This window comes from Centropristis striata, chromosome 22, assembly GCF_030273125.1.
Source record: "Centropristis striata isolate RG_2023a ecotype Rhode Island chromosome 22, C.striata_1.0, whole genome shotgun sequence".
NCBI lineage: Eukaryota > Metazoa > Chordata > Actinopteri > Perciformes > Serranidae > Centropristis > Centropristis striata.
Window position 1 is genome coordinate 26,341,703 of NC_081538.1, and position 25,900 is coordinate 26,367,602.

At 38.4% G+C, this 25,900-nt stretch overlaps 2 protein-coding genes and 1 long non-coding RNA gene across 3 annotated transcripts; all 3 read right to left on the minus strand.

The window, feature by feature from the left end:
• Window positions 1–999: 999 nt before the first annotated feature.
• On the minus strand, window positions 1,000–11,845 carry LOC131961052 (uncharacterized). The gene is made up of 5 exons (XR_009389824.1): window positions 11,727–11,845; window positions 4,990–5,055; window positions 4,201–4,244; window positions 2,542–2,607; window positions 1,000–1,120 (listed from the first exon to the last, which is right to left on the minus strand). It is a non-coding gene; the product is annotated as an uncharacterized LOC131961052 (long non-coding RNA).
• Window positions 11,846–16,495: 4,650 nt separating this feature from the next.
• On the minus strand, window positions 16,496–19,218 carry LOC131960912 (heavy metal-binding protein HIP-like). The gene is made up of 4 exons (XM_059326177.1): window positions 18,930–19,218; window positions 18,098–18,181; window positions 17,879–18,004; window positions 16,496–16,895 (listed from the first exon to the last, which is right to left on the minus strand). Exons 1-4 carry the CDS (start codon window positions 19,216–19,218, stop codon window positions 16,615–16,617), a joined length of 780 nt encoding a protein of 259 aa, XP_059182160.1. The 3' UTR covers window positions 16,496–16,614.
• Window positions 19,219–22,208: 2,990 nt separating this feature from the next.
• On the minus strand, window positions 22,209–24,769 carry LOC131960913 (complement C1q-like protein 2). Its single transcript, XM_059326178.1, has 5 exons — window positions 24,406–24,769; window positions 24,257–24,296; window positions 22,787–22,830; window positions 22,570–22,698; window positions 22,209–22,489 (listed from the first exon to the last, which is right to left on the minus strand). Exons 1-5 carry the CDS (start codon window positions 24,692–24,694, stop codon window positions 22,209–22,211), a joined length of 783 nt encoding a protein of 260 aa, XP_059182161.1. The 5' UTR covers window positions 24,695–24,769.
• Between the last annotated feature and the right edge of the window lie 1,131 nt (window positions 24,770–25,900).

Consider the following 25,900-nt stretch of genomic DNA (forward strand, 5'->3'; position numbering starts at 1 on the left):
TTATTATTATTATCAATATTAATATATTATGAATAATATTATTATTATCTCCAGATGGCCACAAATCTGTCTGTTCTTCTGTGAAAATATGTCGTCTAAAAACATATTCCTCATCCATAAATGCCGGTCGATTGGTTCTGAGGGTTCAGAGTCCGGATCAGCAATTAAATCATCGGCGCTGTTTACTTTAAGATCGCTTCCGTCACTTCCTGCTGAGCTCCTCCGCTATAGTCGTCTTCCGTCATGATTTCAAAGTTCTGGAAAAGTCCGATGTTGCATTGCGACACTCCCGCATGTATTCTGATCATGATTCTGATGCATTTCATTGGCCAAGAGACCGAAAATAGGTGGAAAAAAATACAAATACTACAAAATGACATATCCGCTGTCCCGGCCTTAATGGTAGAGTGACGCAACAGCGCTCCTGGTTTTAATGGTAGAAATACGGTAATGCTTTTCCGGCGTCAATGGGTTAATGAATAACTTGATGATTAGCAAAGTTCCACCAAGTCAACTCTTGTTAAGTCTGCACATCAATGACTGTTATCAATTATAAGTAATAACTGGTCTGACTACGGTCAGAGTTTTTTTTCATTGACAGATATGTTTTCACTTCACATTATTTCTACATGACAACATATTTACGTACCTCCAGGAGCAGCCGGGACAGGTGTCGTCCTTCCATTGGTTGGAGGATTAGGCAAGGTAAAATTTTCTGTGGAGGAAATATATGTCAATTTCAGTTGCATTTTCACATATTTCCCTTCCCTTTAATGAATAACTTGATGATTAGCAGAGTTCCACCAAGTCAACTCACCAGATTCTATTCCGTTCCCATTGCTATCTCCAGAATAATTAATGATGTACGTTCCCGCGTCTTTCTCTGTGAAGTTTAGCAGCTTAAGAACAAGTGTTTTGTGGACACTGCTGACTTCCACTCGTCCTTCAAACTCCCCATAGGATGTTAGTGAGCCTTTTTCCATAACACATACATACATATTGTCCTTGACCTTTATCCACTTAAAGGAGGCAGAAGACAAGTCGACTTCATTTTGCATCTGCTCATAAATGATCCTTGACGTGCCGTCAGTCGTGGTGTTCAACACCACAGCAGATGCAGCTGTAAAGGAGAGAGAGAGAGAAATTAGGCGCAAGAAACATTCAAATAAGATATATATATATATAAAACAGGGTTTGCCCCAGCGTTTTATAGGCCTGGCGAGCCGCCAGGCTTTTCTTGCCCCCCCGCCAGGCTAACCGTCACTTGTTTATTTTAAATAGGTTTTTTTATGCACCAAAGCAGTGATACCAAGACGGTATATCGACACATACATCTGTGATACGGTTGAAAGCGCAATGGCGACATCTTATGTACGATACTTGAACGCATAGGGGATGAGAGGTCAGGCGTATTTTCCATCACCTGAACCCTCAAAACCACTGCCTGTCTCTACCTGTCTACACGCTAACAACTTTTACGCGACATGTCACAGAGAAAGGGTCAATAAACGTTGGACACTTTCTTTTTTTGAAGTCGGAGGAGCACTGGAGGAGACGATGAGCCCCCTCGTTCACCCCCAGGCCAAGGGGAGTGCATCCCCAGCGAGCCAACCGAGCCGCGGCTCGATGATGAGGCAGAGTCAGTGCGCGTTAGCACGGATGCTAGCACATCGTCGGAGCAGCCTTCTGCGAGCCGCGATGGTAAACAAAGCACTAGCGGATTTAATTCAAAATGGTAACAATACTGTGCTCCCTAATTTCATGTTGGTTTATCCAATGCTATTAAATTCAGCATTAGATACGCTTCGTTTTATAGCTGTGGCTTTTTTTGGTGTCGTTCTTAGGTATGTTTTGCCGGGTGTGTCGCAACCACCAGACAGATAGCTTGCACTGATCCAATCTGCACCATGTGCAGCAAAAAGTAGAAGAGGTCACACAGCACCGCATACTGTACCTCTTATGAGTTCCCTGGTTTTACCCCTTGGCCATTTTTGCACTTTTTTATTTATGTTAATTTATTTTACTTTTAAATGTGACCAGCGATGGCTTGTTTTAAGATTCACTAGGATTTAATTTAACCCTTGTGTACTCCTAAAAAAAAGTATAACACCCATGCTCCTCTGGGGTCAAAAAGGACCCCATGACATCAGACTGGTTTTAGGACATGTAGAAAAAAAGACCAACACATTGGTATATAACTTTCACAGTTCACAGTTTTTTCATTATTATTATTGAAATTTATATTATATATAAAGGATGCAGAGGGGCACATATGCTGAAAAAGTGAAAACAATTGATATTATTTATTTTAATTGTGTTTTTTGTTGTTTTTGTTGTTGTTATAACCGTATTTCAAGATTTGGCAAGATTGTGCCTTTCTTCCAGCATCAGCCTGGAGGGGATCATGTGTTTGGTAAGTCTGCACATCAATGACTGTTATCAATTATAAGTAATAACTGGTCTGACTACAGTCTCAGTTTTTTTCATTGACAGATAAGTTTTCACTTCACATTATTTCTACATCACAACATATTTACGTACCTCCAGGAGCAGCCGGGCCAGGTGTCGTCCTTCCATTGGTTGGAGGATTAGCCAAGATAAAACTTCCTGTGGAGGAAATATATGTCAATTTCAGTTGCATTTTCACATATTTCCCTTCCCTTTAATGAATAACTTAAAAACCTAAACCTAAAAAAAGTATAACACCCATGCTCCTCTGGGGTCAAAAAGGACCCCATGACATCAGACTGGTTTTAGGACATGTAGAAAAAAAGACCAACACATTGGTATATAACTTTCACAGTTCACAGTTTTTTCATTATTATTATTGAAATTAATATTATATATAAAGGATGCAGAGGGGCACATATGCTGAAAAAGTGAAAACAATTTATATTATTTATTTTAATTGTGTTTTTTGTTGTTTTTGTTGTTGTTATAACCGTATTTCAAGATTTGCCAAGATTGTGCCTTTTTGTAAGACTCTACATTTAAGTATTTTTAATAAATGGCTTATAATAATAACATAATAGTCATAATTTCAAAATTCCTGTCAACTTCTAACTTTTTTTTTTAACAAAAACACCGGTGGCCTTCTCTACCACCAGGCTTAGCAAGTTGAGGGAAACCCTGTATATATATATATATATTAGGGCTGTCAATAGATTTAAAAAAATAAGTAATTTATTTAATATATTAAAAATCTTTTTTTGTACATTTTTAAGTAAAATGCATCAATCTTGTGTTCGGGAGATACCGTGATATAGAATCTTTATTATTATCCTACTACTGTTAGCAGCTTTCCACTAGGAAATGGAGTAACCAGCCAGTGGGGAAAAAATAGCTGGCAGGAGGGTCCAGGGGCATGCGCCTTTGTAGAAGAGCTGTTCAACGAACATTAAAGACCCACTTCCTCTATTAAACTGCAGGTCAAGGGGGCACATCCCGCCCTCATAGTGAGCAAGACTCAGTTCCTCTCTTTGGCTATAGGTTAGGAGAGCATATTGTGCCCTCATACTGAACCTTTCCTGAAAGCCGGTTAGAACTAGATCAGGGTGCTGCTATTTCAGTAAGAAACATACAGACAAGACACTATAGACCTCACAAAAGGGGAAAAAAGCAAGTGAAGGTGTCTAGTTTTGAAATGAAATATCATGAGGTGTCCAGTATGGGTTGGCTACTGCGTCACCATCCAAAATTGACCAATTGCGACAAAGCCCAATCCATTGTGTGTTTGGGTCCCACACCCCAAAGAAATCTCTGAAATGAGGAACTTTTTGGCACTCTGACTGGTGATCCCGGCCTGAACACAGAGTCCAGCCGCTCATTGCATTTGGCTATTAATCTTTCAATAAATGGTAAACTGTATTCAGTCGTTTTGAGTCTTTTGTAAAAAAAAAAGAAAGAAAAAAGAAAAAAGTCTAGAACAAAAGAACCGGGGCAGAGTGCGGGAGGCTTTAAGAGCCCAGCACTAACAAAAGGCAGCAGAAGTAAATAAAGAATAATTAAGGAGAATATTTGTCAGCCAAAACTGTTGGCAATGTACGTTACTGCAAACCACACAGACACAGTGATGATGATGTTATTATTGAGTGTAGAGAGTTGAACCATGTGAGGGATGTGTATGCTGTAATGCTCATATGGAAGAGGTGATTTAATATATTACTGAATATAGATAATAAAGTGAAGGAGTAAATTTACCAGAGAAAAATAAGAACAGGCTGAGGAGCATCTTCATCTTCTCCCTGTGAGAGGAGACAGAAGTGAAGAGTCACACACACACACACACATGCACAAACAAGCTCAAAGTTCAGACATCAGACAGAAAGCGCCCTCTCGTTGGGACTTCATTTGTGGTGCTAATCATACATTCATTCGTATTATTAGGGGAGATATTACCATCTCATTAATTCAGAAGTCATTTACAAAACACAAATCCATCTCTGGACCAAGAGGTTTTGGGATTTTTGATCTGTTCTGGACAGTTTTGCTGTATCTGACCCTCAAAATGTACTCAAATACAATATAACAAAAAAATGTAATGTCACTTGAATCATAAAGAAGAACAGATAATTGGTTTTATTCATAGCCCAAGGTTTCTTTTGAATGCAATAGTTGAAATTTAAAGCTCATTTAGATTCATTTGGACTCAAAATCATGACCCCTTCTAATACACTAGTGTTTTATAATCAACTAGCACAGACTTGCCCAGTGAGATCTTGCACAGGACAAGTAATGGATGTATAAAAATCGACCCATAGCCTCCAATAACACACCCATGGTCACTTCAGCTTGTTCCAAAAGACCCAAAAGTGGACATTGCTGTCCCTGCTGCAGCCATTAAAAAGAGAACAAACAGATGGGAAGAAATGTAAGTCTTTGGCAAGAGATGAGCAGAAAAGGAAAGAAGGAAAATGGAGTTACAAAGCAAAGAATGTGAAGACATTAAGCCAAACCAGCAAAAAGGTCTAAAGATATTAAATATATTACCTGGAGCTGTTTGGAAGTTCTGCTTAAGCAAACAAAATGAAAGACAATTTCGATGGAAGATGGGACCTGGAAATTCAGAAACAAAGAATTAAAAAATCAAAAAAAGGTGCTATATACAGGATAAAAACAACAAGTTAATATGAATCATTTCCACAGTTGGTAACAACTTAAATCATTGTAATATTAAAGCTCAATTGGGTTCTGAAAGATGTAAAAACAATGTCATCAATGCTGAATTACATTACAGGCTTTTTGTTTATACTAAAATACATGAGTGACGAGTAGCTGAAAATGCTTTCTCGCGCGCAAAGTTTTTTATTTTATTTTTCCTAAACCTTGCAACCAACCTGTCTCAGAGCTGACACATCGAGACAGACAACCATTCACACACTCATTCACTCCTACGGGCAATCTAGAGTCCCTAGTTAAGCCTAAACTGCATGTCTCTGGAGAGAGAACCCACGTTTTCTCGGGGAGAAAAGAAGAGCTGCAGGCCTGTGAGCGGCTGCTAACCACCACACCATGTGTATCTCCCCTCTTCTATTCCCCACAACAGAAATACCAGTTAATTAAATATTAATCTACTTTCTGTCATCTAAGGGTTTTTTGTTTAATGATCTATTTTTTTTACCTGTCGTTGTTCCACTGGCCTCAAATTTTAGCTCTCCACTAGCGAGTCTGCAGCTATGTGCGCTAGCTGTACTGCACTTGGCTTAGCGACAGCGGTGCTCTGAGCTAGTATGCTTACAGTGCCAAAACTGTTAAAACCTTTGTTTTTATCTGTCTCCCTTTCGCTCCGACACGCTCCTCTGCTCTCCCTCTTTTTCCCTTTTTGGTGGAAAGCCAGAACTACATTCCACAATACTTAAACCTGTTTCTTGTCCGACTCCGGCAGCTAGCAAGTAGCAGCATGACACCGGATGAAGCAATGCTAACGTTCTTAGATTGCTAACCGGCTCGTAATAAAGACGGATTGTTGTAGGGTTTTTTCAGGTATTATGTTTGAGACATTCCTATCATAGCTTAGCATGTTAGCATGGTAATAAGAGCCGATCAGCACTAAACACAAAGTATAGCTATGGTTAAAGGACTCACCGTACAGCTGGCTTGGAGTAAAGAGAAAGGAAGCGACACCAGTCGACCTGTATATGCAGCAGCTTCACGTTTTCGCGCCAAAAGGTGAGGCCGCCCCTGTTCAGTGCAGTTTTCTTAACCCTTTGATGCACAACATATGGACAACCCTTCTAATACACAACATGGGTCAAAAATGACTCATTCATCCAAATTTGATTAAAAATTAAATGACCTAATACTATAATAATAGTAATTTGTTTCAAATCCTTACTTTCCGCACTCATATATTTAATATATTTAACATGTTTATGTATCATTTTGTCACACATACAGTGTATCTGGAAGGTATTCACAGCACTTCACTTTTTCCAAATTTTTTTATGTTTCAGCCTTATTCCAAAATTGATTAAATTCATTTTTCCTTAAAATTATACACACAATACCCCATAATGAAATGTTTGACCCATGTTGTGCATTAAAAGCGTAGTGATACAAAAAGGGTTTTTATTCAAAAAGTAAGAATTGAAAACAAAAAATCAGGATGTTTGATGATCAAAAACAAGTTGATTTAGGAAAACCTGGAATATTAAATGATAAAATTAATTTATTGCAAAGATATAGAAAATTAAAAACTCAGTCGGGTCTCTTTAGACCCATGTTGTGCATCAAAGGGTTAAAGGGAACACACACATTTACAAGAGTACATCTTAAGACATTTTTACACCTGAAAGTCTGAAAGAAGTTTGTGTTTGTGTGATCTGTTTGGTTTAAAGTAGCAATGATGTGAATTAAAGCTCCTATGAAGAAAAGTATGAAAAAGAGGAGGTAAACAATGTTTTAAAGTAAGTTTTAATCCCAAAAGAAGAGGAATTTCTCAGAGTCAGAAAGTGAAACGCTGACGTCCAACAGCTGTAACACAACAAACTGGTTTTGTTTGGCAACATAAAAAGTGAAAAGGAAGGAAATCAGTGGTGCTGTCAGCAGAGTAGCGGTTGGAATAGCCTATATCATTTATACATCATGATATATAAAGCATATAATATGCTGATATTATTATTATTATTATTATTATTATTATTATTATTATTATTATGATGGGGAGAGATTATTCACCTCTTTACATTTAGTAGTAATTCGGTCCCAGTCAGAGGAGCGTGTGGCTGATTGGAAATGTTTCTATTGGGTCAGAACCGCTGGTGTCCAGCAGGATAACAGTAAACAGCAGAAGACAACAACATTTAATAGCCTCGGCTAGTATTCTGTTTAAAGAATTTCACGGTCCCAGGGTGTATTTATTTTTAATGAGGTTTTTAGTGATAAATAATACAGCCTTAACATTCTTTGGTTTGTCACCATTAAAAAACAAAACACAACGTTTTTTCAGCATCGATACAATAGTCTAAGATCAATTCTCCGTACGCTCGTTTGATAAATGAGGGCCATTGTGTTTCTGCATAGATGATTATTGCTTTACTTTGGAAACATGCTGTGAAAAAAACATTGTATAATATTTTGCTGTTGCAATGGGGAGGAAAAGAGAGAAACTAGCAAGGGTGGAAAAGAAGAGACAGACCAGAGAAGATGTTAGAAAGTCTAAAAAGTTTGGGCCATTTCAAGAGGAATTCAAATGAACATTCTGCACAGTGTGTCTGTTATAAAAGAAATCTAGATTACCACAATAGCATGACATCAATGCTCTGGAAGGATCTCAGCAGAAAGCATTCAGTCCACGGAGCGGATCCAGCACAAGGTAATGTTACCGTTAGCATTCATACAGAAACTTTACCAACTCTGCATCACTGCAGCTGGTGCAAATGAATGAAAGCCACCCAGACCTCCACTCACTAAAAAATATGACACAAGGAACTTTTGCAGGTGTACTGCATCTGCTGTAGTGGAAAAGAACCTTCAGAGCCTCTCCTGATGATATAAAATGTAGTTTCATTACAATGAGTAGGGTCAGCTGGTGTAGAGCACCCCATCAACATAGTAATGAGTCTACATGAGTCTTATAGTCTAATCTACAGTATGATATTTAGGCCTAGCAATATACATCATATGGCACTTAAATACATGAAATGGGTTTAGTTTTGACATTTTAACTTGTTTGTTTACTTGATATATTGATGAAATTGTTTGAACACACTACTAATATAATCAATGGCTGCAGCTCTGATCACAACTACCAGCACTAGCAACCTGTCTGGCTGGGTGTGTTTTCACTCAGAGCCACTACAGAAGTGGAGCAGAGATTTCTGGCACAACTTCATAACTTCACCTACTTCCAAAGGTGCATGGAGAAAAAAGACAGAACTTTATTGATACTGTATACCTTTTTCTTGTTATGACCTATATCAAGGTCATCAAACACATTACAAAAAACATTTATTAAGATTTGGCATACATTATTTACAAAAAAGGTAAAAAAAATAAATAAAAATACAACCAATGACATACATTCACATGTACTATATCAAATGGGACAGCTACACAGAGAGGAGTTCACCCCTCATCTTGTCACAGCTTGTCATTTTTTGCTGATGAGTGCGTGTCAGGGCACGTTTTCTCTCATGCTATCAACCTTTTTTCCCATGGAACTGTTATGAAATCTGTTTCAGTTGCTGTTATGTTTTACTCCTGTCTGTACAGGCCTCCCTAATGAGAAAGACAGGGAACAAAATACTTTATGTGTACTCTAATCTAAAAACTCTAATCTAAAGTTCAGCCCAGATCTTATGAAGCTTCAGCAGTGTGAGTTACACAAATCCACGAGGTATCTTCCAAACTTGAAGTCGTTTTAGAACCAAAATTGTGTGTTTAACCGTCCTAACCCACCAGTTATTATGCCCATATTTGAATTTGTACACAGGAAAACAAGCTGTGAAATGCAGAAAAATGGTGCAAAAAGCATTAATGTTCTGTGGTGGAAGGCAGTTCTAAAGGAGGCTGAGCCCCTGTAATATTAAACCAGAGCCTTCAGTATCTTGCCCAAGGATAGTTCCACATAACATGGACAGAGATTAAACCATTTATCTTAACATGAGAATTTAATGAGACTTTGGTATGTCTCCTATATATCCTGTACATTGTTCAAACAATTTAACAAACTTTAACACCGTTTTTTATTATCCAAATGTTGTTAAAAACAAAAATCAAATATTATGAAATATTCAACCCTGTCACAACAGTTCAAGGTGACAGATTTTAATGTGACAGGGTTGAAGTTTGGCAAGAGGTATCCATAACGCCATATTTAGTTATGGATAATATCACCTCATGGCATTTAAGTTGTCAAAATAAATAAATATAAATAATAAATAAATATTAAAATTGTGATATTTATTATATTTATTATTTACAAATAAAATAAATAAAAAATAAAGTAAGGTAAGATCAAATAAAATAAAAAACAAAAGTAAATAATAACAATGAAAAAGTTAAAAAAGCTAGATAAAAAGATATAATTAATAAATCTATAATTAAAAAGTAGAGCATGACTATAATATATATATATATATATATATATGCGTATATATATATATATATATATATGCGTATATATATGTATATATATATATATATAATATATATTATAAACAAATAATAAATGTGCTGTGAAAATTGGCAATAGGGAAAGAAATTTCTTCCCCCAAAATAGAGGAGTGAAACAGGGCTGCAGTCTCAGTTCCACTGTGTTTAACATTTATATTTATATGAAGTGGCAAAATCACTAGAACAGTCTGATATCCCTGGTCTCACCCTCTCTGACACACAAATGAAATGTCTACTTTTTGCAGATGATCTAATACTGCTAGCTCCATCTAAAGAGGCATTACAACAGCAATTGGATCATCTGCAGAACTGGAGTCAGACCTGGACCCTGACAATCAATCTGGAAAAGACAAGATTTGTGGTCTCCCAAAAACGACCCAAGTGTCAGAGAAACCTGTGCAGGTTCTCACTGGGCTCTACGACATAGAACACACACACTTACACATATTTGTGACTTGAAATAACCTCCACAGGAAACGTCAACTTGGCTGTTAATGATCTCAGAGACAAAGGAAGAAAGGCTTTCTATGCCATTAAAAAAAGTCTTCAACCATAGATATACCTGTTAGAATCTGGCTCTATATCGAACCTATTGAACTGTATGGTAGTGAAGTGTGGGGCCCTCTTGTAAATCGAGACTTTGACAAATGTGACAAACACCCAGTGGAAACCCTGCACACTGACATCTGCAAGAGCATTCTCAGGCCCCATTTACACGAGGACGCTTGCAGGTAAAAACAACAAAATATTTTATCAGAAGAGCCTTTCATTTAGACGGTGACGACGTTTTTGGGGCTTAAAAACGCAAAAATCTGAAACCAGCCTCCAGAGTGGAAAACTGTGATCCGCTCCACCGTAGCGTGTCCGTCTACACCGCCAAGACGCAAAACTCTGCTCAGATCTGCTCACGTCACGTATGTGTTTACGTCACATCCATGCTCCAGTACAGGAAAATAAACAAACATGTGGGATTATTTCCATGCGTCGGACCTTCAAGCTGCTCTGGCAGCTCTAATAAATTTACAGGAGTCTTTCCACCAAATGTACAGGATATGTACAGATAGTATTAGTGAACAGAGAAGGATCTGGAATTACCTCCATCACATTCTGGATGCACCAATTGGTCGGAGGCGAGCCAGACGGCTTTGGACGAGACCTGGGAGATCTAGTGGATGGTTCTGCTCTTTCTTTGACATATTTTTATTATTTTCATCATTATCATTAACTTTTGTATCTGAACTTTTCCTTTTCACAGACAACTTCAACAAATCTTCATCCAACACACTTTCTTCAAAGTCCAACACAGACTCAGCCACTCTGGTTGCAGTCTGGCCGATCTTCTCCTTCAGCTCAGCCTCGGCACTGACCTCAGGCTGAGTCTGGTGTGTCTGTCTGTGTGTCACTGTGTGCTGCAGGCTGACCGTCAGCTCTGACCGGAGTCTCTGCTGCAGGCGGAGCAGCCTGATGGTCTCCCTCTCTCTGTGGACATGAGTGGACCATGTGTCCCTCTGCCACACATCCAAAACATTTGAGTGTGTCTGTTGTAACATGGATAGTAGAGGTGGGAATCACCAGAGGCCCCACGATACGATTTTATTGCGATACTTGAGTCACAATACGATATTATTGCGATTTTAAGCATTTCGCGATATGGTGAGTATTGCGATACAATATATTGCGATTTTACTGTTTAAAATTACTTATTTAACTGCATTTTGTGTCCACAAAATTACATTAAATCAATAATTGTTTTGTCAAATAAGACAGTCTTTTTATTTCTCCACAATGAGAGTCAAACCCACAGACTGACCAACAAAGTATTCAGTCAAACTGAACTGAACTGATATCAAACATGCAGTGCAACGTTTGATCCGGTGTGACTTTCATGTTCTGCTCGAGTCTAAAGAACGTGAGACAGACGCTTCCAGTCATCTGTCACACAATGAGCCGTTATAGTCACATATGAATCTACTGCCCGCGACGTCCACGCAACACAAGTTATCGCAAGTATATCTGCTGTTCCCAAACTTTCCTCAACTTCAAGCTTTACTGCTGTGTATAGCTTTGATACGGCTGTGTCCGTGAAATAACGTTGCGACGGAGTCACATACCTGGTTCCATTGTCTTTACCATGTAGCTAAAACCATCGTTTCCACAACGTTGTATGGCCTCAAGTCTTTGCACATGAAGCAAGCAATGGATTGTGTTATTTCCTTTGCGCGTTCTGAATTGAGAGGCAGTTTTGTCAGCTGGTTTCTCGGTAGTGCTGATGTAGCGTTAGCTTTGGCGTCATCAGTTAATGCTATCTCAGGATGGTGCCGAGTTAGATGAGCCCGCAAGTCCGTTGTATTCCCCGAGTATTTTATTTTCATGCGGCACTCCTTGCAAACTCCATGTGTCATTTCTATCTCATTCGTCCCTTCCTTGTTAAAAAAAAATCCAAAATAAATCCACACGCTTGAAATTAACGCGGACGGGGCTCTCCTTATTTATTATCTCCGGTGCCGCCATCTTTGTTGTACCAACTTCTTCTGTCACGCTGACCATCACCTCTACTGACCTCACCAGAATAATACTCAACAGCACCATCTAGTGGATCAAAAAAGCAATTGATTTCATTTTAAGTACCAAAGAATTCACTTCATTTTTTCCATTAATTAATTTATGACAAAAAAGTATCGATACTTGGCGGCCATGAATCAATATTATATCGCTACGCAAAATATCGCGATACAATGCTGTATCGATTTCCCCCCCCCACCTTTAATGGATAGTGTATGAAAAATCCTCAACCCGGAAACTGAAAACTAAATTCAGTTCCTCGTTGTTCTTCAGGATCATAAACACTTGTCTTCTGAAAGACATGACGTGTTTCAGATGAGGAGACTTACAGCCGAGGGGGATCATTTTAATGGGGGACACTAACTGACCGTGTCGGGCCAGCTCTTTGGACAACAGCTCGTTTTTTTAGAAAGGGGGGCACATTTGAAATGATTACTTTTTTTGCGGGATTGACGAGAAACAGAACCGGAGTCAGTGTTGCGCGAATCACGACTCCATTCTCAACCAGCTGATTCACTTTCTCAGTGCTGTCAAGAAAGATGACGGCAGCACTGTTCATCCCTGAAGAAGATTTAATGCTTTCACAGCCCACAACAGCTCCCACAGCCAAACTGCACTCCTCCACTGAAACACCAGCAGCCGGAGAAAGTTTGACTGCGTGCCAGCGAGTCAACTTCTCCAAACCGGAGACAAACAAACAACGCGTTTGCGATGCGCAAACACATCAAAAAACACCCAGTGGAAGAAAAACATGCAAAAACAGTTAAAAACGTACACGTTACAATCGCTCTCCAACACACTCAGCCTGCCACTCTCAGCACGCACTCAGAGAGAGAGAGAGAGAGAGAGAGAGAGAGATTATAATATTTGGAGGATGTTTTTAACATTTTCCCCTTTTTCTATCGGACTACTCAGAATTATGGCGTTTTTTATTATTTCCCTTATTGCGTTATTGGTTGGTTGTTCGTGGTATATTTCTTCATCGTTACAGCCCAAGGTTATAATAGTTTTGGATTTTTCATTAGTTTTAGTTTTAATTTTGTTGTGAATTTTTGTTTTCAAATTCCGTTAGTTTTAGTTCGTTTTTAGAGTGAGTTTTCTAGTTTTAGTTTAGTTTTTATTTTTTGAAAAGGCTTAGTTTTAGTTCAGTTTTTATTAGTTTCAGTGTTAGTTTTAGTTTTTTTGTAATGGGGTATTTGTTGGGTGTGTGATTCAAAGAGGCCATAATAAAGGTTTCCTTTATTTCCTTTGGTTTATCCATCTCAGCCCCAATAAGGTTATTAACGCTTACAGTTCTGGGTGTTTTGAATTTTGGTTCTAGTGTAGACATCCCAGTCTCAGTAAACATATTTATCATGTGTTGTATGTTCAAATAAATACACTGAGTTATGAATGAAAAAACTTGACAAAAACGAAAACTAAGGACATTTTCACTATAATTTTAGTTAGTTTTAGTTAGTTTTGTAACCACAAAATACAGTTTCAGTTAGTTATCGTTTTTTAAAAAACTTATTTCGTTAGTTTTCGTTAACTATAATAACCCTGTTACAGCCTTACTCGACATTCAATGGCTTCACAACAATGGGTTTCGTATTGGTCAGTCTGCCCCTGCTTTCAGCTAAGAGGACACGTAATATTACACATGAAAATAAATACATAACATAATAGTTAGATGCCTTAACAACAACTATAAATCATTGAAATAACCCAAAAATGTAGTTTGTAAATCAATAAAGAAAAGTCTCTATAATACTTGTTGAGATCAGTGAAGAGCTGAGAGTTTCTGATCATGAACTGTCTGTCAAACTGTCACACCTGAAGTAACACTGACTAAAAGGTCACAGTGATGTTGACGGTGCTCAGCAGTCAGACTCATGCAGTGTTTCAGAGTTCAACCACTGGCGCCACCTTGTGACAGAAACACAAAACTGCAGGAGGTTTTTAATCTTCTATGGTTCACAGGTTTTTAGCATCAAGTCTCAATGTTCCTCAGCTGTATGTAATAAGTAGAATAATAGAAAGAAAGAAGTGTTGTTACGAGGACACACAGACTGTTGTTACCTCTGAACTTTGAGCTTGTGTGTGTGTGACTCTTCAGATCAGGGGTGTCAAACTCTGGCCCGTGGGCCAGATTTGGCCCGCAGTGTAATTTTATTTGGCCCGCGAGGCAATACCAAATTATTATATTATTGTACTATAAAAGCTGACCCGCCAGTATTATACGACGCATTTACAGCTAATACTACAAATCCCACAATGCCCTGCTGTTGTTTTGGCGCGTCAATCAGGACAGGACCCAGAAACGCTCCTCTGTGACAGTCGTCATAGCAACCTCAAGCTAGAGCTGTCTCCCAGCTACCCCTTCCCAAAAATGGCGAAAAGAAAGGCAGAATTTATTAACTTGTTGAAAAAGTTTATTTCGATATTTGAATCAGAAGGATGCAAATAGAAAAGAGGCATACGATTTTTATTTATTTTTTATTTAATAAATTAATGACATTGATGTTTTTTATTTGAAATTTGATTTTGCATGTCTGCACTATTTAGTTATATATTGTATGTTTATAAGCGTTGCTGGTTCCATATTTAATGTTAAAGCAAAACATGTTTGGTATATATTAAAAGGTTTATTTCAATGCTGGCCCGCGATTTTATTCAAGTTTTAAATTTTGGCCCATTGTGTATTTGAGTTTGACACCCCTGCTTCAGATCATCTTCTCTCACGGGGAGAAGATGATCTCCTCAGCCTGACCTCCTGTGTCTCTGCTTAGTTTACTCCTTCACTTTATTATCCATCTTCTGCCAGATGTTCACTGACCTCAGACCTTTCTTTGTGTTTCATCTACATGAAGGTGTTGAGATCCCAGAGTCTCAGGATAAACAGTTTGCAGGACGAGTCCAGTTTGACAAAGACGTCCTCAGAGAAAGACGACTCAGACTTCATGTGTCCAGACTCAAGATCAATGACTCTGGATTTTATGTGTGTGTGAAGTGCTCACAGGTTATGATAGGAATCATAGGAATAGGACCTGTGAGTCACTCAATCCTGGCAGGACCAACACCTCTTGCTATTGACTATTTTTCATATTTTCTATTTTTGCTGTTGCTGTCCTTTTCTTTTTTTTTCTTTTTTTTATTATCAAAGTGCTTGTTTCCTGAATCTATATTTAAACTCAGTACTTTGCTCTGTTGCACCAAGACACCACAACAATTTCTTGTAAAAAACCTCCTTGAATATATTTTGTATATTGCTGTGACAAGGCCACAGATCAATAAAACGTCCTGTACTGAATTGTTGTCGTTCAGAGGGTTACAAAGCTATATTTTTACTGTGTTGTGATTCTGAAATCAAAAAGACAACACAATTATTGTTGTTGTTAAATGCTACAGTTGCGATATTTTGCGTGGCGATATTATGTTGATTCATGGCTGCCAAGTATCGATCTTTTTTTATCATAATTAATGGAAAATATGAAGTGAATTCTATGGTGCTAAAAATAAAATCAATTGCTTTTGATCCACTAGATGGTGCTGTTGAGTTATATTCTGGTGAGGTCAGTAGAGGTGATGGTCAGCGTGACAGAAGAACAAAGATGGCGGCACCGGAGATAATAAATAAGGAGAGCCCCGTCCGCGTTTAAGTCAAGCGTGTGGACTCATTTCAGATTTTTTTTACAAGGAAGGGACGAATGAGATGGAAATGACATATGGAGTTTGCGAGGAGTGCCGCATGAAAATAAAATACTCGGACATACAATGAACTTGCGGGCTCATCTTACTCGCCACCATCCTGAGATAGCATCAACCGATGACAGCAAAGCCAATGCTACATCAGCGCTACCGAGAAACCAGCCGACACTGGACTCACTGAGCCTGACAAAACTGCCTCCCAATTCAGAACGTGCAAATAAAATAACACAATCCATTGCTTTGTTCATGTGCAAAGACTTGAGGCCCCACAACGTTGTGGAAAACGAGGGTTTTAGCTACATGCTAAAGACACTGGAAAAAGCTTTTTTCTCGCAAATCTGTGACTTTTTTCACGCAGATTTGCTACTTTAAATCTCTTAAATCTGCGACTTTTTTTCTTGTAGATTTGCCACTTTAATCTAGTAAATTTGCAACTTTTTTCTCGAAATATTTTTATTTATTTTGGATATCCGCTGAAGTTACCAAATATGCTTCTTCGGCCGATAAAGGGTTAAATGTAATTGTAGTGACTACTATCAAAGCTGCTAAGAGGAGAGGAACCAGCATTAGTGAGAACAAAGTCATGAATCAGAGGAATAAAACTTTATTTTTCTGATTGTTTCACAGTCACAGTGTGATTTATTTCAATGTTGCTTTCATGTGATGACACAACAGATAAATCAGATGCAGAAACATGCAGTAAATCACAGTGTAGCCAACAATGACTGGGTTTGTTACAAATCATCCTCACAGTGTGAAGAGTAGGGCGCCACTGAAGGTGCTGTAGTTGTTGCTGTCATCATAGAGAGAATAACCTGATGGGAGAACCAGGTGGATTGTATCTCCTGCCATCAGCTCCAAGACAACAGAGTTAGTGAAAAATATCAAACTACTATTGTCCTTACGCTCCCAATTAGACATGATCTTCTGGTTGTTCTTGTACACACGTACACCAATGTAACCTGCTTGGTTCCCACATGCAGTGAACTGCAGGTAGTAGACCCCTCTGACTGGTGCTGTGAAGATACCTGCAGAGTAGAAAATAAAAATTAGTAACAAATGTATGTAAAATTACTTAGTTTTAAGCATGCTGCTTTCCAAAAAAAGCATCACTGCTTGCCTGAAGTTTGCCAAAGAGCACCTCGACACTCCACAACACTACTGGGAAAATGTTTTGTGGCCTGATTAAACGATGGTGGAGTTGTTCATGAAGATCTCGCAGCACTATATATGGAAAAAAAGGGCCCTGCATTCCAATATGAGAACATCATCCCAACAGTGAAGTATGACGGAGAGCATCATGATTTGAGGCTGTTTTGCTGCCTCAGGGCCTGGACCACTTACTATCATTTACTATCACTGAGGGGACAATATATTCCCAATTTTTTTTTTTTAACTCACTTCTTTATTTCACAAGATGACAAACAAACATACACATACATTAAGAACACACATAAGGAGATGCCATTACAGTTTCAGTTCTAACATATAATCATGCCCTCACATCCTATCTTCAAGTATTTCTTCCTCCTTCTTAAAATAAGGTAATATGGGCAACATGTATCCATGACTACCTACATTTACTGAACAACTAAAGTGGAAGGAAAATAAGAAATAAAAAAAAAAGGAAATGTCTGATCAGCAGCTATCAGAAGTGTTTGGTTGGGGTTATTGCTGCCAAGGGAGGTTCGACCAGTTATTAAATCAAGGGTTCACTTTTTTTCCACCATCACTATGAATGTTTAATGGATGTGTTCAATAAAAACATGAAATATTATAATTGTTTGTGTGGTATTAGGTTCAGCACATGGGACTTAGACAAAGATCAGATCACATTAATTCAAATAATTATAGTTATATATAATATATATATATATATATATATATATATATATATATATTAAGACAAATTAATGCAGGAAACCAGGTAATTTCAAAGGGTTCATATACTTTTTCTTGCAAATGTAGATTTACATGAGTAAACATGTTCATGTGACCTGCAGTAAATTACCTGTATTAGGACTGTAAGCATCGCCAATGTTGGTGAAGACTTTGCTGTATTTCAGTGTGATGTCTGTGTTGAATGGTCCAACGTGTCCTTCAGTCAGAGCTGTGTAAAAGGCCACCTTCGGTTTCTCTGTTAACGAAACAAAGTTAGTGTATGTCACCAAACTTCACCTGGACCACATATATATAGGAATGTGTTGTGATTAAGAGATAAAATCATCACCTGCATTTTCTCTCTCCAGCTGCTCGATCCTGGACTTGCTGAGGAGAAGTTCAGTCTCACTGCTGCTCAGTCTGGTCTGCAAGTCTGGAGTTAATATAATGACATTACAGAGCACGCTGTTAACATGCACAACACATTATTTACAGTATTTAAACCCTCATCTCATCTGTGAAACGTTTATAAATGTCCCAAAGGAGCGATCAAACCATAATATGAAAATGGGTCAAGCAACTGATTCTGTTTGAAAGCCTCTCATGCAGTCACAGCTGTGCATACACTGTGTTTATTAACACAGACACACACTTATCTTAATGCTGAGGCCTTTTAGTGTGACTGGTTATCAGGTTTATTTTGTCTTTGATAAATGATAAATTAATATAAAAACTTCACAAAGACAGAAAATGTTAATTTGAGTCAGATTATGTTTTATTACTATTTATGTTTTCTGCAGTGTCATAACTTTTTGGTCTATGAAGCTTTTAACACAAGTTGAAATAATGACAACAAACCATGAAGCTTATTAAACATCATGTTTGTCAGTGAAATACCTGCATTCTCTTTTTCTAGGTCACGTGTTTTGCTCTCGGTGGCAGTCAGTCGAGTTTCCAAAGACATCAGGTCTGCAGCTTGGACTGAAACACAGAAGAAATTTGGTTTGTTTGTGAGTGGTCACATGATCTTCCAAAACAAGTTCAGTCTCACTGCTGCTCAGTCTGGAGTTAATGCAATGACATTACAGAGCACGCTGTTAACATCACAACACATTATTTACAGTATTTTAACTCTCATCTTAAAACTCTTAAAGACAACACTAAAAGTAATCAGTGTGTACCTGAAGTCTCTCTCTGCAGCTGCTCCACCTGCATCTTGGTGAAGATCAGCTCAGCTTTCAGTTCATCCACCTGGCTCTCGCTGTCCTTCACCGTGGCCTCCACGTTCCTCAGCTCCACCTTGAGCTCCACCACCATGTCCCTCAGAGCCCTCACCTCCGCCCAGATGTCAGGTGTGGCTTGCTTTGTGGTCTCCTCACCTGCATCTCTTGTCTCCGTCTCCTGAACCTCCCCCTGAGCTCCTGACCCACACAGACCGAGCAGCAGCAAACCAACAACAACAGCCCTCATTGTCCAGTTTACACGTCTTCACAAAGGTGCAGAGGTCCAGTCAGCCTGTCTTATATTGGGTCAAAACTTCAGGGGAGGGGGGGTCGTGATCTGTGTGCAGGTGAGAAAATACAAGCTGCTGCAGGCTGGTGGAAAAGTTTGACTTAAAGCCTCTAATGCAGTCACAGCTGTGCATACACTGTGTTTATTAATACACACACAGACACACACTTATCTTAATGCTGAGGCCTTTTAGTGTGACTGGTTATCAGTTTTCCTTCACTCTGTCTCACTGCTGACCTCATTCTCAAATTATAGACAAATCAAGACAGAACCTCACAATAAAGTTTTAACAAGGGAATGTCTTTTTGTTCTGAATTGACTTAGGTGAGGCAATAATTATCTGTCCACTGACAGATCTTATTCTAACAGCACTGATGTAAAGTAATACAGAGAAACAGACAGCATACTTAGCTACCAAGGCTCCCATTAGGTGACACAGACATACCTGATCTAAAGTTTGCATGACAGCAGCAGCCTTTTTCACATGTTGCTCCTCCTTTGTCATCGATCATCACTCTGATCAGCTCTTCTGACTGCACGTCTAACCATGACAGAAACTTCTGTTCAAGGGGAACAGCCACGAGCCTCAGGAACTCTACACTGATCTGGAATGAAAAATAAAAGTAAGCATGCTTTCTGTAACTGGAAATATGACTGATACAAGCTCACACAAAAAAACATTTCCTATGAATGCAACAATAAATATTCAAACAAATATGAAATATATTTCCAAAACCCTTCTCTCCACTTACCTGCTGGACATCAAGCTGAAGTTGGTTCGATGATCACCGACCGTTGGTAATAGGCTGTCAAAGTGCCGCCCGCACACCAATACTAAACGAACTTCATTTACACACCAGCTAGCGGTTAACTAGCTAACGTTAGCCACCATTAAAAATAAAACAAGGTTATTACTAACAGCTTTACAAGTTCTCCGCTAATTGAACCTTAATGAAAATAATAACTGTTTAAACAAAATGACCGTGTCTATTGAAATAACCTGGCTAACCTGACTTACTGTTGCCTAGCAACAGTTCGCTGTTTACCTCAGTCAATTCGCGTTAAATAACTGTTTCAACAGTCAAAACTCGACCCCTGCTATCAAGTTAAATTTACATCAAACATGTCTAACTAAGTCAAGACATAAATGAATTCACACAAGATGTTCAAATCGACCTTCCTGTCCACCTCTCCGGAGAAACCGAAACGGCGTTTTCTTTTTCTTCCTTTCTATTTCTGGTGTGAAACTGATTTGTGGCTGACGTCATAGAGACGTCATACTCAAAGACCACGCCCACCGCCTGCCACAATATACCATAGACATATATACAGCAATATAAAACCAAGGGATACAATTATTTATAAAGTCTATGACTGAAACCCTAAAAAAACCCTGTATCTAGTTAAAAATGTAAGATTTAAGCACGCCAAATGATTATTTAAGCACTCTTTCTCTACCTGAGGGGACAAGGTAGCTATTAGTAAGCTAAGATACCTGAAGAACATCTTACTTTCATATTCAACGACAACTTAAATTACATCTTGACAAACAAACTGAACAATCTTGGCAGTGGTGGTCCAGCAACTGCTATGTTCTGTGAGATAAAATTATTGTTTTTTTAATTATCTTGTTATTAGACGTCCTAGGAATTACATTTTGAGTTTCCATTCCCAATCAAGTCATAATGTTCTCTTCAGCAAAAGTAATGTTACTTTAACAATTTACATTTTACAAAAAAATGCACTTTGCAATTAGTGCTAAAAATGTGTATTTATTTGTTATAACTATAGAATGTATAAAGTCTATATACACATGTATACAGTACATGTTTAAAACAAGGACAGCTGAACTTTATTATTAGATAGTGCTGACATTGCACATCATAGTACTGGATTAAATAGTGCCACAACAGAAAGGGAATAATGTTAATGTATGTGAGACAACAGCAAAAATAAAAAAAATCAGATTGGTTAAAAGGTTTTAGTACAATAACCTGTTAATTTCTAAAGCAAACTTGATTTAAATTGAGGCTAAAACAAGAATTAGAAGAGAATAATGATTCAATTTAAGATATAAAATTTTACTGGAGGAGCCAAAAGGTGTATTTAGCCTGTGTGTGTTGACTGTCAAGTTTTGTGTTGTGTTTATCTTATTATTCTGATAGTACAACTGCCTGTCTGTTCACTTTTTTGTTTCTTAATAAAAACTATTGAAAGATGTATCTCTCGCAGAAAGAGGCAAATCTACTTGGCCCCCCACACCAGATCTGCTCATCCTCCATGAGCAGCAGCACCTTTCCTGTCCCAGACATTCCTCTCTCTCCAGCCGTCACCAATCTGGGCATCAAAATGGACCCACATCTGACCTTTGAGGCCCACACTAAACATCTGTGCCAAAGCTAATTCTACCACCTCAGGAACATTGCAACTGCAACACACTTCTCATCAGGATCCCTAGACAGAGCATCCAGAAGCTCCAGTACATTCAAAATGTACATTTTCATTAGCTGCCATCCTTATTTTTATCCCATGTTTTCAATGTTGTTGTTGTTTATATCTTACTCTCAACACTGTAGCACTTTGAGATTTTGTTTGAAATGTAAAGTGTGTCACAAATAAAATGTATTATTATCATAATAATAATAATAATAATAATAATAATAATAATTATTATGACTATCTCTGGCTTTAGTATGGATTTGTTAGAATACATCAGTTAAGAGCCCTCTTTGCCTCTTACCAGCTTTTTTATTATAATTGAATGTAGTCGCTATAATTACATTTAAAGAGGTAGACAGTGTCATGAATTAGAGGGATACAACTTTTTTTGTCTCACTGATTTATTTGAATGTTGCTTTCATGTGATGGCACAACAGAGAAGTCAGATGCAGATACATGCAGTAAATCACAGTGTAGCCAACAATGACTGGGTTTGTGACAAATCATCCTCACAGTGTGAAGAGTAGGGCGCCACTGAAGGTGCTGTGGTGGTTTATGTTGTCAAAGAGGGAATAACCTGATGGGAGAACCAGGTGGATTTCATCTCCTGCCATCAGCTCCAAGACAACAGAGTTAGTCAACTGTTCCACACCTGCCTCTTCCTTCCACTCCGAATTATGCATGATAAACTGGCTGTTCTTGTACACATTTACACCCATGCCACCTGCTTGGGCCCCACACACAGTGAACTGGAGGTAGTAGACCCCTCTGACTGGTGCTGTGAAGAAACCTGCAGAGTAGAAAATGAAAATTGGTAACAAATGTAGATTTACATGAGTAAACATGTTCATGTGACCTGCAGTAAATTACCTGAATGAGGATTGTAAGCATCACCAATGTTGGTGAAGACTTTGCTGTATTTCAGTGTGATGTCTGTGTTAAATGGTCCAACATGTCCTGCATCAGTCAGAGCTGTGTAAAAGGCCACCTTCGGTTTCTCTACTAACACAAATAAGTTAAAGTCATTAAACTTCACCTAGACTGCATGTGTATGTGTGTGTTCTTATTAAGAAGATAAAATCATCACCTGCATTTTCTCTCTCCAGCTGCTCGATCCTGGACTCACTGCTGCTCAGTCTGGTCTGCAAGTCTGGAGTTAATATAATGACATTACAGAGCACGCTGTTAACATGCACAACACATTTTTTACAGCAGGGTAGTTAAACTAATTTTCACCGAGGGACACATCAGCATAATGGTTGCCCTTGATTGGCCAGATTAACAGTATGAATGTAACAGAATGCAATGCATTTTAAAGTTAATTAAACTACACCTGTTTACATTGTTACATAACTGTTTCTTTATTTTTATTATGTATTCAAGTTACAAATATTACATATGAATTTGCTGGGATGTAAAACAAATGTTCAGTTTGAAACCCACATTACTTGAATCAGTGTTCAAACTATTTAAGCAAATAAATACAAATATAATAAACAAGTTATGATATTAACCATTAACTTCAGTCAGAACTTTTTTAGTCACAGTCCAGGAGGGCACAACCATCATGTATATTTTATGGTAAATGCGTGCTTTAACCACTTAGAGTACAGAGTCCTTTTTCTGTGAGAACTGGGGGTTGTGGGCAGTGGATGTTTAGGGGGAGAGAGAAGGACAAAAAAAAATATCACATAGCTCAGTACTTTGTGTCAAGTTGGTCTGGTCAAAAATTAATAAATTATTTATGTCAACCCATTAAGGTGTAAAAGGGTTCAGAACATTAATATCTGCACCTTTGAAGTCCATTTCCATGTTCAACTATGTCCCATAAGTTGTTGCAGCAATTTTTTGGCTTGATACCGTATTTTACACACATTTGGTGCTGAATTATGCAATTTTATTCATATCGAGAAAGGATTCAAATGGTCAAAAAACCCTCCAAAATATAACATCAATACATCAAGACCTTTAAGCAACATAGGAAAATCCATGCTGTGATTTGGGTTGAAAAACTTTGTTCATTTTGGACATTTCTGTATTTTCATCGATTGGATGATGAGCACTTCTGTTCTTCAAACTGCTGAAGTACCATCTTATTGTCAATAAACCTAGGAAAGGTGCGCATCTTCTGAATGCTCTAGGTCTCTAGTTTGTGGTTGTAAAGTTTCATGAGGCTGTGATTATCCTAGAGGTCACAGCAGCTCATTTTATACAGTGATGTCAAGACTCAAGAAATGCCCTCACTGCAATGAACTGGCTACTATAATAATAATGACAACAAAGCATGAAGCTTATTAAACATCATGTTTGTCAGTGAAATACCTGCAGTCTCTTTTTCTAGGTCACTTGTTTTGCTCTCGGTGGCAGTCAGTCGAGTTCCTTGGACTGAAAAAAAAAAGTTTTGTTTTGTTTGTGAGTGTTCACATGACCTTCAAAAACAGTTTAATGTAGATAAATCGTCATGTTCATATTGATTTTAAAGGCTTATTCTGGAGCTGGTAAAAGTTAATCAGTGCACGGACACACTTCATCACCTGCATTTTCTCTCTCCAGCTGCTCGATCCTGGACTCACTGCTGCTCAGTCTGGTCTGCAAGTCTGGAGTTAATATAATGATTTTACAGAACACACTCTTAACATGCACAACACATTATTTACAGTATTTTAAACCTCATCTTACATACTCATAAAAGTAATCAGTGTGTACCTGAAGTCTCTCTCTGCAGCTGCTCCACCTGCATCTTGGTGACGATCAGCTCAGCTTTCAGTTCATCCACCTGGCTCTCGCTGTCCTTCACCGTGGCCTCCACGTTCCTCAGCTCCACCTTGAGCTCCACCACCATGTCCCTCAGAGCCCTCACCTCCGCCCAGATGTCGGGTGTGGTTTGCTTTGTGGTCTCCTCACCTGCATCTCTTGTCTCCGTCTCCTGAACCTCCCCCTGAGCTCCTGACCCACACAGACCGAGCAGCAGCAAACCAACAACAACAGCCCTCATTGTCCAGTTTACACGTCTTCACAAAGGTGCAGAGGTCCAGTCAGCCTGTCTTATATTGGGTCAAAACTTCAGGGGAGGGGGGGTCGTGATCTGTGTGCAGGTGAGAAAATACAAGCTGGTGCCGGCTGGTGGAAAAGTTTGACTTAAAGCCTCTAATGCAGTCACAGCTGTGCATACACTGTTTATTAATACACACACACAGACACACTTATCTTAATGCTGAGGCCTTTTAGTGTGACTGGTTATCAGTTTTCCTTCACTCTGTCTCACTGCTGATCTCATTCTCAAATTATAGACAAATCAAGACAGAACATCAAAATAAAGTTTCAAAATGTGAATGTCTGTTTTTTTTTAATTGACTTAGGTGAGGCAATAATTATCTGTTCACTGACAGATCTTATTCTAACAGCACTGATGTAAAGTAATACAGAGAAACAGACAGCACACTTAGCTACCAAGGCTCCCATTAGGTGACACAGACATACCTGATCTAAAGTTTGCATGACAGCAGCAGCCTTTTTTTTTTTTTTTTAAATATGTGTTTATTAAATTTTCAAAAGACAAAACAGGAACACATACATGACAAAAACAAAAAACATACATTTGGCTCACATACATATTTAAATCCAGATTTAGGCGAGAGATTCAGGAGTCATCCTACACAAAAAGGATAAGCAAGTAAAACAAACCAAGTGTGCACTTCCATGCATGATACATTCACATGATCAAAGAAAGGTAACCAGAAACAAAAACATATCAATTAAACGGTAGGGTGTCACTTACAAGGCAGAGCATTCTCAGCTACGATACAAACCCTCTTGCAAGAATGGTAGAGATATTCAAACCAATATATGACAAAAAGGGTTCCCATGTTTTACGAAAAACATCATCCCTGCTGTGCAGTCTACATGTCAGATAGTCCAATGCAACATATTCAAGTATCACCCTTTGCCATTGAGCCTTAGAAGGAGCTTTATCCATTATCCAATTTAAAAGAATACACTTTCTAGCACAGAAAGCAAGTGTTTGATGAAGTTTTCTTTTAAATTTGTCGGTGATGGACAAATCAGATATGCCGAGTTATAAGGGGTCATTATTTCTATTAGTGGATAGAATCTTATTAATTTCCTGCCCAATGACCTGCCAAAACTGCTGTATTTTTCCACAGTGCCACAAACAATGTGTGAGACTGGAAGTTTCTATTTT

Bases quoted from the DNA above. Each gene is read 5' to 3' on its own strand.
- LOC131960912 (XM_059326177.1), bottom strand. From the start codon at position 19,218: ATGAGGGCTGTTGTTGTTGGTTTGCTGCTGCTCGGTCTGTGTGGGTCA. The intron at 18,182-18,929 runs GTACACACTGAT...TATTAACTCCAG, and splicing joins GCTGCAGAGAGAGACTTCAG to ACTTGCAGACCAGACTGAGC. The intron at 16,896-17,878 runs GTAATTTACTGC...TCTACTCTGCAG, and splicing joins TGCTTACAGTCCTAATACAG to GTATCTTCACAGCACCAGTC.
- LOC131960913 (XM_059326178.1), bottom strand. From the start codon at position 24,694: ATGAGGGCTGTTGTTGTTGGTTTGCTGCTGCTCGGTCTGTGTGGGTCA. The intron at 24,297-24,405 runs GTACACACTGAT...TATTAACTCCAG, and splicing joins GCTGCAGAGAGAGACTTCAG to ACTTGCAGACCAGACTGAGC. The intron at 22,699-22,786 runs GTGATGATTTTA...TTGTGTTAGTAG, and splicing joins GCTGGAGAGAGAAAATGCAG to AGAAACCGAAGGTGGCCTTT.